The following is a 12,818-nucleotide window of genomic DNA, read 5'->3' as shown; positions in this document are numbered from 1 at the left end:
TTGTACAACATGAATATGAATGAATTCAACAATTATTGTTTCTTAGTTTTATATATATATATAGTCACATATAAACATAAACAATTTTCTTCTTTGAAGAATATAAAACAAATAAAAAACCATAAACAATAATTTGAAATTTAATATTAAAAATATAATCAAACTTATTTGAAATCTAAAATTAAGAAATAACACATATCATAAATTAAGAAATAAAAGTAGAAAAAGGACGAAAGAACATACATGATTGTTTCCTCTTTGGCTTTGAGATGTAGAGAGAGAGAGAGAGAGAGTAATGAAAGTGTAAGAATGTAATTGAAACTTGTTGATAGGAAAGAAAAAATGAGTATGAAAAATTTGACAACTCATAAATGAAAAAATGAAAACTAAGAATCAGTTATTGTAGAAGAGAACAAATGAATATAATTTTTTAAAAAAAGAAAAAAAGAAAAAGAGAGAGACAAATTCATACCTATTGATAGGTAGGGTAGATAGAAGAATGGGAGAATACACCAAAAAGTTGTACGGTATGTACAAGAATGGAAGAATACATATTTTATATATATATATATATATATATATATATATAAATTCCACCATTATATATAGAATTTTAAGTTTGGTTGAAGTTGATATGGAAAAAAGGAGTTTACGTTTAACTTAAATACTTATTAATCTCTTCTCAAAACAAAATATATTTATTACGTTATTGACAATTTTTTTTACTCAATCCAAAAAAAATTTGTAACTCAATATGAACAAATAACGTTGCAATCTTTTGTTTCTTATGGCTAGTAATCAAATTTAAGTTAAATTAATCATAAAAGATTAGATGACAAATTTATATTGTAACCAATTTAAGATATTTAATTTTTTATAAACTTAGAAATTATAGGAGAATATTTTGTTACAAATATCTATTTTTTTAGATCTAAAAGATATAAACAAATAATTATTGTTGCTATTTTTGGTTTCTTATGGCTGTGTAGTAATATAATTTATGTAAAAATAAATAGTAAAAAAATATATTGATAATAAAATGACTAATTGAAGAATTTATTATCAACTTAGAAAATATAGAAGAAGATAAGAAAAAAAATTATATCTAGTTTTGGGGGGTCAAAGAATTTGGCAACCCCGGCCCACCTTATACTAAGCCCAAGACCCACGCCGAGAAGGAAGAAATGCTCGAGGACGAATGAAGAAAGCCTAAATTGCCAAGAAACATCGCCGAGGACAACCCTGTTCTCGGCCAACTGAGATCCTAGAAGGGAAGAACAGCACGCCATCGAAGGCAGCCTCCTAGAGCATCCCAAGAAAAAGGACAAGTACAGTAGGACAGCCATGGAAGCATGGTGGAGGAGCAATTCAAGCAGAAACTGTCTTCTCTACATTAAATGCCCACAACTAACGTTCTGGCTGCATTAATGAGGAAATGACCCTTGAACAGTGCTGTCTTGGTTGCTGCAACGCACAGAAGGTTTGGGAAGGTGGCCAATGAGACAAGCACTCGAGTAGTGACCTGCATGATCAACAGATAGAGGGCCAAGATCAATCGGAAGGGAGTATATAATGTGAGAAATCCTCCTGTAAAGGGGGATCGGGAATTAGAAGGAAATAATACAATAGCAATTTGCATGATCTTGGAAACTTTTGTAACCAAGCACTGAATAAATAATAAGAACAATAAGTTCCTCGAAAGAAATGCCCAAGGACAGAATTTCATACTTTAGTCCACGTCATTGTTATTCAACCCATTCATAACCATGTCTAGTTGTTGTAACCCTCACTAAGGCCTAGTTGTTAAACCCATTTTCTATAAAATTAATTGTATTGAACTAGTTGGGCCTAAGTCCACTCATCTAATAGAAGAAGTGCTCAATCCCAGTCCCTACAATTGGCGCCGTTTGTGAGAAGAACTTGTGTGTTGGTAAGGGCAACAATCAAACATGGTAGGATCAGGCCCTCATCAGGTAATCTCCCATCAGCCTGAACCGGCTAGATCCCAACAACAGGGTAACTTTCCCAACCCTGAGCGTGACCAAAATGAAAAGAATGGAAGGTTTCGAGAGGGAAGCGTGCACACCACTCAAACCAGCAGAAGCCACTCTCGTGTGGGCAGTCACGTGCTCCAGAGACAAAATAACAACCGGGCCATGCAACCAGAAGAAGTTAGGAGTCACGTATCTCGGAGATAGAATGATAAGCAAGCCATGCAGCGAGAGATAGATGATTTGAAGAGAAAGCTGCGCCAAGCACAATAAAGGCGATCTCATTCTAGCCCTGACATGCCCTCCGATGATGAAAGCGATGATGACTATAGGCAAAGATTGAGATCTCCTCCAAGCGAGACCTTCTCTCACGAAGAAGAGCACTACCGAAGGCGTAAACGTAAAAGCCCATCTCCTAGAGGCTTGGGAAACAATGCCATGAGCAGGGCACTGGATCAACTTTCCAAATCACCTTTCGCACATCGCATAGAAGGGGCTACACTTCCTCGACGATTCCAACAGCCAACCTTTGCCATTTGTAACGGCAAAACAGACCCCGTAGAGCATGTGAGCCAATTTAACCAAAGGATGGCTATCCATTCTAAAAACGAGGCGCTGATGTGCAAGGTTTTCCCATCTAGCTTGGGACCAGTGGTGATGAGGTGATTCAATGGCTTAAAGACGAATTCCATAGATTCGTATAGGCAGCTAACCTAAGCTTTTGGCTCCCGTTTCGTTACAAACAGCAGAGCTCCTCGGTCCTTAAGTGCTTTATTGTCGTTATCCATGCATGATGGAGAAACTCTAAAGGCCTACTCAGACAGATATTGGGAGATGTATAATGAAATGGACGATAATTTTGACGATGTCCCCATCAGCACCTTCAAAAATAGTCTTCTAGCCCAGCATGACTTAAGGAAGTCTCTGACTGGCAAGCCTGCCACTAGTGTGCGCCAACTGATGGATCAGATCGATAAGTATAAACGAGTAAAGGAAGAATAGCTGCAAGGTAAGGGAAAAGAGAAGGTTATCCCTCAGGAGAGGAGGGATTTCAGGTTAGACTGATATAACATCAACCGCCCAAGGAGAGATTTCGTAGGGCAATCCGGAGTAACCAACACACAGACTGTCAATACTGTATTCCGAGAACCAGTACATCGAGTATTGGAAAAAATCAAGAACGAGCCATACTTTAAGTGGCCGAATGAGATAGCGGGAGAGTCCATGAGGCGCAATCAGAACTTTTATTGCCAATACCACTAGGACCACGAACATACCATGGAGAACTACAGGAACCTTTGGAACTATCTAGACCAGCTAGTCTGAGAAGGAAAGCTGAAGCACCTTCTGCATCATCCCAGTGGTCATCAAGTTCAAACCCATCAGGAACCCTAGAGAGATACTGCCCTAAGGCCACCAGTAGGGACGATCAATGTAATCTTGGCCGTGCCAGGAAGAACAGGCACGCGCCCTTCACAAGTGTTATCTGTGGCTCAACGGCCTGCCAAGGAGTCCCAGCCAGAGCCGAAGAGGGCCAGAATGAATTTTCACCCAATCTTAAGTTTTTCAGAAGAAGACAAGATCGGAACCATCCAGCCCCATGATGATGCGCTGTTGATCACTCTTAGAATCGGGAACTATGATGTGAAAAGAGTGATGGTGGATGGTGGCAGTGGGGCCGAGGTTATGTACCCTAACCTCTACAAGAGGCTGAGGTTAAAACTGGAAGATTTGATACTCTATAACTCTCCTTTAATGAGTTTCGACGGGAAGCTTGTCATTCCAAAGGGCATGATTAGGCTACCCATCCAGACCGGCCCAGAGATAGTGGAGGTGAACTTTATCGTGGTGGACACCTACTCTCCCTATACAGCTATCGTCGGTAGGCCCTGGCTCCATACTTTAGGGGCTGTTGCCTCCTCATTGTATCAGAAGGTGAAATTTTCGTCAGGGGATCAGGTTCTCGAAATCTGTGGATGCCAATCCACGGCAAGGCAGTGTATGGTGGCTGCCATCTCACATCGGCTCGATGCAGAGTCCTCGGCCTTTGTTGAAAAGAATTTATAGCAATCAAGGGCCCTAGTGTCGCCTCCTGATACAGCTGCCGAGGAGGCGAAATGTGAAGATCTAGAGAAGGTGGTCATTGGTTGTGACTCGGAGAAGTTCTTTCGTGTAGGGGCTCAGCTGCCTCTTTAGGATAAGGAGGAGTTGATTGAGTTTCTTAAAAGAAATATTGACGTATTTGCATGGGATACCTGCGATGCTCCTAGGATTGATCCAACCTTCATCTGTCACCATCTCAATGTCAACCCGTCCATCACTCCTAAGAAGTAGCCACCCCGTCGCCCATCAAGAAAGCACGCCGATGCTATTAGGGACGAAGTGGTGAAGCTTAAGCGTGCAGGGGCTATCAAAGAGGTTTTTTACCCCGAATGGTTGGCCAACACCGTGGTGGTCAAGAAGAAAAGTGGAAAATAAAGGATTTGTGTAGACTTCACAAACCTAAATAAAGCATGCCTAAAAGACCCATTCCCCCATGCCTCAGATAGACCAGCTGGTGGATGCAACAACAGGCCATCCTCGGATAAGCTTCTTAGATGCCTTTCAAGGCTATCATTAAATACCACTAGCCCTGGAGGATCAGGAGAAGACAGCTTTCGTGACACCTACTGGGAACTACCACTACAAGGTAATGCCATTCGGTTTGAAGAACGTAAGGTCCACTTATCAAAGGATGATGACAAGAATGTTCGAGCCGCAGTTGGACAAGAGCATCGAAATCTATGTTGATGATATGGTGGTGAAGAGTAAAGTGGTGTCCGAGCATTTAGGAGACCTCGGCAGCACCTTTGATGTCTTAAGAAAGCACAAGCTGAGCCTAAATGCTTCCAAATGCTCATTTGGCGTGGGATCAAGCAAGTTTTTAGGCTACATGGTTACTTATAGGAGAATTGAGGTTAACCCTAACCAGATCAAGGCTATTAATGATTTAAAACCACCGCAAAATGCCAAGGAGGTCCAAAACCTTACTAGAATGATCGCAACCCTGAATCGATTCATTTCCAGGTCGGTGGATAGATGCAGACCATTCTATCTCTTGATCAACTAGTGGAAAGGATTTGACTGATCCGAGGACTGTATTGTGGCCTTCTAGCAACTCAAGGAATACTTATCCTGGCCACTTATCATGTCTAGTCCTGAGGCCGATGAAGTCCTATACGCATATATTGCTGTGGCCCTTCATGCGTGAACTTAGTGCTAATACAGGATGACAATGGCCTTCAAAAGCCAGTCTATTACGTGAGCAAGTCGCTGCATGAAACTAAGGTCAGATACTTACCCTTAGAAAAAGCCATACTAGTTGCAGTCCATGCTACGCGAAAGCTTCCCCATTATTTCCAAGCCCACACAATGATTGTTCTAACCTAACTACCCTTAAAATCCATACTTCAGACTGCCGATTACACTGAAAGGATTGCCATATGGAGCACAATTCTGGAAGCTTTTAACATCAAGTACATGCCTTGGACCTCTATAAAAGACCAGGTCCTAGCTGACTTGGTGGTCGAATTTGCTGAACCACCAGTAGAAATAGTAGCAGAGGAGCGCAACATGGATGGAAAATCGGTTGGAGTGATCTCTATGCCAGGACCCCCATGTTGGAAGGCGTACGTTGATGGCACAACAAATCAAAGAGGGTCCGGAGTGGGGCTAGTCCTAGTATCTCCTAAGAAGACTATCATAGAGAAATCCTTAAGACTTAGGTTCTCGACCAACAAAGCCGAATATGAGGCCTTAATACAAAGAATGGCCATGGTGTAGAAAATGGGAAGAAAAGCAGTAGAGATGTTCTCAGACTCGAGGTTAGTAGTGGGCCAGGTAAAGGGAGAGTTGGAAGCTAGAGATGCAAGGATGCAAGAGTACTTAAGCTAGGTCAAAAACTTGCAGTCAGACTTCGATCTTTTCAGCCTGTCACACATCTCCAGAAGTGGAAACACCCATGTAGATTCCTTGGCCACGCTTGCTACCTCCTCAGTAGGGGGTCTGCCTCGAATTATTCTTGTCAAGCATCTGGATAGAGCAAATGAGGTTGTAAAAGGCATGGTCCATATCCATGAGGTTAGAGTGGGTCCTAGCTGGATGGACCCTATAGTGAGGTTCCTCAAAGATGATATCCTACTCGAGGAGAAGTCAGAGGATGAAAAAATATGAAGAAACGCTCCTTGGTTCTGGTTGTCCGAGGACCACAAATTGTATAAGCGCTCTTATTCTAGGCCATATTTACTGTGTATTCACCCTGAAGCATTAGAATTACTACTTGAAGAGTTGCACGAAGGGATCTGTGGGAGTCACACAGGAAGAAGATCTCTGTCGCACTGAGACATTACCCATGGATATTAGTGACCGGGGATGCAGAAGGAAGCCCTAGAATATGTTAAGAAATGTGACCAGTGCCAAAGGTTTGCCCCAAATATTCATCAGTCAGGAGGGGTCCTCAACCCTTTGTCCAGTCCATGGCCGTTCGCCCAATGGGGCCTGGATATTGTAGGCCCTTTCCCCAAGGCAACAAGAAATAAGAGATATCTGTTGGTCAGCACAGATTACTTCACCAAATGGGTCGAAACTGAGCCATTGGCCAACATCAGAGATGTGGATGTTAAGAAATTCATTTGGAGAAACATTGTTACACGATTCGGGGTCCCTTGTACCCTCATTTCAGATAATGGACTCCAATTTGACAGCAAAGCCTTCAGAAGATACTGTTGGGAACTGGGGATCACTAACAGGTACTCAACTACAGCTTATCCTTAAGGAAACGGACAGGCCGAGGCTATCAACAAGGTCATAGTCAATGGGCTTAAGAAGAGACTGGATGATACCAAGGGAAGATGGGTAGAAGAGCTACCGCACGTCTTATGGACTTATCGGACTACACCACGGCGGTCAACAGGGGAGACACCTTTTGCCATGACCTATGGGGCCGAGGCTGTTATCCCTCTAGAGGCAAGCTTCCCAACGCTGAGGATGAGCTCCTTCACTCCAGGCAGTAATGATGAACTATTAGGGAAGAGCCTAGATCTGATCGATGAACGAAGAGAAAATGCAGTGATCCAGTTGGCCTATTACCACCAAAAGCTCAAACAGGGATATAATGCCAATGTGAAGTTGAGACCACTAGCACCAGGGGACCTAGTGTTGAGGAAAGTTGTGGGTGCTGCCAAGAACCCATCTTGGGGAAAGTTGGGACCCAATTGGGAAGGACCATACCGAATTACTTCAGTAGCAGGAATAGGTGCATACTACTTAGAAGACTTAAATGAAAAAGTTGTACCTCGTCCATGGAATGTAAATAACCTTAGAAGGTATTACTATTAACAAAAGCATTTCTCTAATTCAAATTTTAAGTCTATTATGATAATATGTCTTGTATTTTGGCAACCGTCTAAGTACTAGACAGAACCAAGGTCTTGCATGGTCCTCGAACTCAAACCTATGGGGGAACTAGTTGCTTCCAGAAAAGTCTAAGTATTAGATAAAACCAAAGTCTTGCATGGTCCTCAGACTCAAATCTATGGGGAAACTAGTTGCTTCCAGAAAAGTCTAAGTATTAGACAAAACCAAAGTCTTGCATGGTCCTCGAACTCAAATCTATGGGGAAACTAATTGCTTCCAGAAAAGTTTAAGTACTAGATAGAACCAAGGTCTTGCATGGTTTTCGGACTCAAACCTATGGGGAAACTAGTTGCTTTCAGAAAAGTCTAAGTACTAGACAGAACCAAGGTCTTGCATGGTCCTCGGACTCAAACCTATGGGGAAACTAGTTACTTCTAGAAAAATCTAAGCACTAGACAGAACCAAGGTCTGGTATGACCCTTGGACCACAACCTTTGAAGAAATTAGCAAGATCAAGCATTCATGCAAGTTGCAAATACAGCCTAAGTATACGCTCGGTACCTCGGATCATCTACTTGGCCCCCGCCCCCTAAAGATGTAAGTAAACGTAAACGAAGTGTCCCCTTAATGCCGATGAGTTAGAGTTTAAAAGTCTAATTTCAGATATGGTATGTACATAACCATTTTTACCCATTAGGATAACCAACTCATGAGACACAAGATTCACACTAATAATAATAATAATAATAACAATAAACACATAATGTAAAAAAAAAAAGAAGGAATTTCATACATTTGATCTAAAGGTCTGATTACAATGATTCCAATGTTCAAAAAAAAAAAGGGGCAAAACTAAAACAGAAGCTAGCCAAGATGGCCTATTTCTGCAGCTTTATCTTGATTCCATCATTGGAAAGCTGAGTAGAAACGACCTCAGGATCCTTGGAGCCCTCACTTGGAGGAATAATCTGAAAGGGCTCAATAGGGAGAGCTGACTCCTTGGCATGAGGGACCTGAGCATTAGCTGTAGACTCTGTAGTCTTCTGAGGCGCTTCGGGGTTCAAGCATTCATTTGTTGCGATCGCCCCAGAAAGCTCACTCTCCTTGGCTAGCTTGTCAGGAACGGTTATGGCCAGAGCAGCTTCAGGCTGAGCAGTCTCAGCCTCCTCAAGAGCAACCTCAACCTCAGAGCTAGCGGGGGCAGTTTCCCGGATGGCAGGAGGGTAGTATACATTCTCCATCTTCCATAAGTCGGATGACGCCTCAACCCCAGCATGTTTAAGGGATTCATTCCAAACCTGGGAATAATAGAGCCTACATACCCCAAGTACTTGAGCCTTGAAAGTGGCCTGGGTCTCAGCCACTCCCAAGGCATAAGCCTCCTCCTCGGCTTTCTCCTTGGAGCTCTCGACCTCTGCCCTGGCGAACTCCGCCTCTGCCTAAGCCCTCAAGGCTTCATCCCTGGCCCACTCCATGACATTCTTGGCCCTCCTCTCCCTCGACCAGCTTCTTCTTTAGGTCAGTGATTTGCTTCTTGGCAATCTTCAGTTGATCCTCGGTTTCTAGCAGGTGCCTCGTCTGGCCTTCAGCCTATTTTTGAGCGCCAGCTAGGCCTGCTTCAGTGCTATCTCTAGCCCTTGTCATCTCCTTCAGATCCTCCCTTGCTTCCAAGAGATCGGCCTCGGAGTTTTTAAGGGTCTATGTAGCATCAAGGCAATTGTCACGCTTAAGCTCCAGGGCCCTGCTCTAGTCGTTGGCTGCCTCTTCTAATCTATAAGTGGCCTGGATAGCCTGCCAATTGAAACAAGCACATGGTAAGTTGGAAACCAAGGAACAAAAATCAACGGAATCACAAGTGTTAGAAGTCTTACCATGCCCAAGTACCTCTTGATGCTGAGGAAGACCTCCTGCCTCCTCAAATTCCCCAACTTGGCTATGTCGGAGGGAAGTAACAGGGACCTCTCCTGCGTATCGGCCATGTAGGTGCCTTCACCCCCTCAGAAGTCCCTGAGGGAGGCGTTGTCCATCAAAGGCTCCCCGTGGAGCATTGGGGCAGGAAGCCAAGCCTGGGGCTCGGACTGAATGGCGACTTCTTTTTCTTAGCCCTGGTGCCTGATTTTTAGTTGTTTTGAAGCTCGTCGAGCTTCATCTTCCTCCTGGAAGGAGTGAGACCTCCCCCTATCCATGGGCTCCTTGCCTTTGGAAGCCCTCTTCCTTTTTGGATCGGCGGGCTCAGGTCAAGGAGGCAAAGTCGATTGAGGAGGAGGAGAAGGAAGTTTGGACTGTGGAGATGATGGCTGTGATTGGTTGGAAGATGACCTGGTCTGAGCAGGCTGAGGCTTTGGTGGAGGAGGAGGAAGCTTAGATTGTGGCTTTCCCAGTTGGCCTTCAATTAAGTCGAGCAAGTTGGTTGGAGGTTTCCTCTTAAAACCCATTTCAGCTTGAGAAGAAGTCCCTACTGATAGGAGATCCGCTTCAGTCAAACTGGGGTCACCTAAGTCATCAGAGGGATCCTCGGATAGATTAACTTGGCCGAATACACTAAATTTGTCCTTGGGCATACCCAAATCAGCGACCTCTTCTTCACTTTCTACTTTTCCTCCCTCAGTCTCTGCAACTTGATGGGATGAAGAAGGGCCTACCAATGGAACGCCTTCTGGGACAAGAGATCCTTCGGGAAGCAAGAACTTGTGTTCTGCTATGGTGATTCTGTGAAGTTGAGGATCTTTAACTCTGATCACGTACTTCAGAGCCGAGAATGATTTCTGGATGGGATTGTACCCGAGGATCTTGTGAGCGGCTCTGACTTGGTTGTCAGCTTCGTTTACAAAGACCTCCGCCTTAAGGATGGTTTCCAAATCTTCCCGGTTAACCAAGTGAAAGTGTCGTTCAAAGGCGTGTGGATCTGTAAAAAGAAAGCATATTCATATTAGCAACCGAACAATGCAAACTATGATAGCACAAAAGATTAACCATCTCCTACTCTGAATACCCCACCTAGTTCCCCCCCCCCCCTCTGTTGGACAATGAAGGCCGTCATGCCACTCCCCAGACACAATGAGAAAGTCCTTATTTAACCCCTTGCTGGTCTCGGGGAGGCACTAAATAAGCCAAACCTTATCGTCCCTCGTCTTCATATAATAGGATTTACCCTTTAGGTGTTGGAGGTTGTAGCACCAGTTTACATCGTGATGGGTTAACCTCAACCCCATTTTCTCGTTTAAGGCGTCCACACAACCCAGGATCCTAAACACATTGGCGGTGCACTAGGTGGGAGCTATTCGAAAATGCCTAAGGTGATTATGGGAATCACTACTTCACCCTCTTGCCTCCTAAAATGCCACTCCCCTTCTTCATAGTATCTCAAACCTACATTACAGGGTATTCTATAATCAGCGACAAATTTTTTCATTGCCTTTTCGGACTCAACCAACTTTTTTAACTTACTCATCCCTAGAAACGTCTAAAAGACTCAAGGAAGGACGAAAGAAAGAGAGGAATAAGAGGAAAAGAAACTTAGAAGAGAGAAAACGTGAGTTAGAGAGAGAAGAAAACTTACAGAAATGAGGAAAAGCTTATTGGACAGGCTTTTTATGCTGAAAAGAGACGTGAGTTTGGTTGGAGATTTGACCGAACTCAGGATATGTGCGCAAGAACTCTTGAGTGTAAAAGTAGAGAGGCAAATCGATTCAAATGGGTATTTATACTTTTAATTAAAAATAACCGTGCGAGTTTTCCCGCCCGTAAAGTTAAAGAAATCCCCATCGTTAGATTACCATCATACCATTGAATGTGGGGAGCACAGAGCCGCCAGAATTTAATGAGGACACACTCCGTATACCAAAGCACTAGGAACGTGCCTTAGACAAGTGAAAAGGCTTTGGCACTGATGGAGGATAAGACTTGACAAGCCATGACAAAAGCCCGAGGACATCAAAATCCTCCTCTCCGTCCGAGGGGCCGAACAGCAGGATTTTGAGGGGCTATTGTGGGGTCAAAGAATTTGGTAACCCCGGCCCACCTTATACTAAGCCCAAGACCCATGCCGAGGAGGAAGAAATGCCCAAGGATGAACGAAAAAAGCCCAAATTGCCAAGAAACATCGCCGAGGACAACCTTGTTCTTGGCCAACCGAGATCCTAGAAGGGAAGAACGGTACGCCATCGAAGGCAACCTCCCAGAGCATCCTAAGAAAAAGGACAAGTACAGTAGGACAGCCATGGGAGCATAATGGAGGAGCAATTCAAGGAGAAACTGTCTTCTTTGCATTAAATGCCCACAACTAACGTTCTGACCGCATTAATGAGGAAATGACCCTTGAACAGTGCTGTCTTGGTTGCTGCAACGCACAGAAGGTTTGGGAAGGTGGCCATTAGGACAAGCACTCGAGTAGTAACCTGCATGATCAACAGATGGAAGGCCAAGATCAACCGGAAAGGGGTATATAATGTGAGAAATCCTCCTATAAAGGAGGATCGGGAATTAGAAGGAGAGAATACGGTAGCAATTTGCATGATCTTGGAAACCTTTGTAACCAAGCACTGAAGAAATAATAAGAACAATAAGTTCCTTGGAAGAAATGCCCTAGGACAGAATTTCACACTTTAGTCCACGTCCTTGTTATTCAACCCACTCATAACCATGTTTAGTTGTTGTAACCCTCACTAAGGCCTAGTTCTTAAACCCATTCTCTATAAAATTAATTGTATTGGGCTAGTTGGGCCTGAGTCCACTGATCTAATAGAAGAAGTACTCAATCCCAATCCCTACAAGTTTATTTTTATAAATCTAAAAAATTACTCAATTTAGTGAGGGAAAATATCACATGACACATTAATTTGATTGTAAATCAGTGTCATGGGCGGCTAGCCATAACACAGGGGTTCAAATGAACCCCATAACTTGGCCAATCTATAAGTATATATATAATCTATTTTGACCCTCTAAAATAAAATTTTGAACACTCTGATCCTTTTTTTTTAAGCATAACTAAAATAACCTTAAATATAATCCTCTTACTAACATCTTAGCATTTAAAAAAAAAAAAAAAAAAAAAAAAAAAAAAAAAAAAAAAAAAAAAAAAACCCAACAACAAGCCAATTTAATCTAAACCTTGAAAATAAAAATTAGTTATTGAATCTAAAGTGTTTTTTATTTGTTATTTGTTAAGTGAGGACCGGGCGAGTAGAACAAGTCAAGAGTGATTGAGTGACGACAAAAGCAAATGTTAACACAATGAAAATTAGTATCTATTTGGGAATCATTTATCTAACTTTTTGCTAAAAGTATTAAATAAGTAGGAACTCACATGAGACCTGCAAATATTAGGAAAAAAGTGAAGTAATAAGTTGGCTTATAATCAAGACCCAAACACACTTAATACAATTACAAAGGACAATAGTTGTCAATGTTGCGTTGAATTGTTAAATACAA

The 12,818-nt window shown here is 42.8% G+C and overlaps 1 protein-coding gene across 1 annotated transcript; it reads left to right on the top strand.

Moving 5' to 3' along the window:
- Window positions 1–2,288: 2,288 nt before the first annotated feature.
- Window positions 2,289–2,993, top strand: LOC115966564. Its single transcript, XM_031085776.1, has 2 exons — window positions 2,289–2,653; window positions 2,738–2,993. The coding sequence occupies exons 1-2, from the start codon at window positions 2,289–2,291 to the stop codon at window positions 2,991–2,993; spliced, it is 621 nt and encodes a 206-aa protein (XP_030941636.1).
- The last annotated feature ends 9,825 nt before the right edge of the window (window positions 2,994–12,818 follow it).

This window comes from Quercus lobata, chromosome 11, assembly GCF_001633185.2.
Source record: "Quercus lobata isolate SW786 chromosome 11, ValleyOak3.0 Primary Assembly, whole genome shotgun sequence".
NCBI classification, from domain to species: Eukaryota; Viridiplantae; Streptophyta; class Magnoliopsida; order Fagales; family Fagaceae; genus Quercus; species Quercus lobata.
The sequence above is the reverse complement of the archived record's forward strand: the minus strand, read 5'-3'. Positions and strand labels throughout refer to the sequence as shown.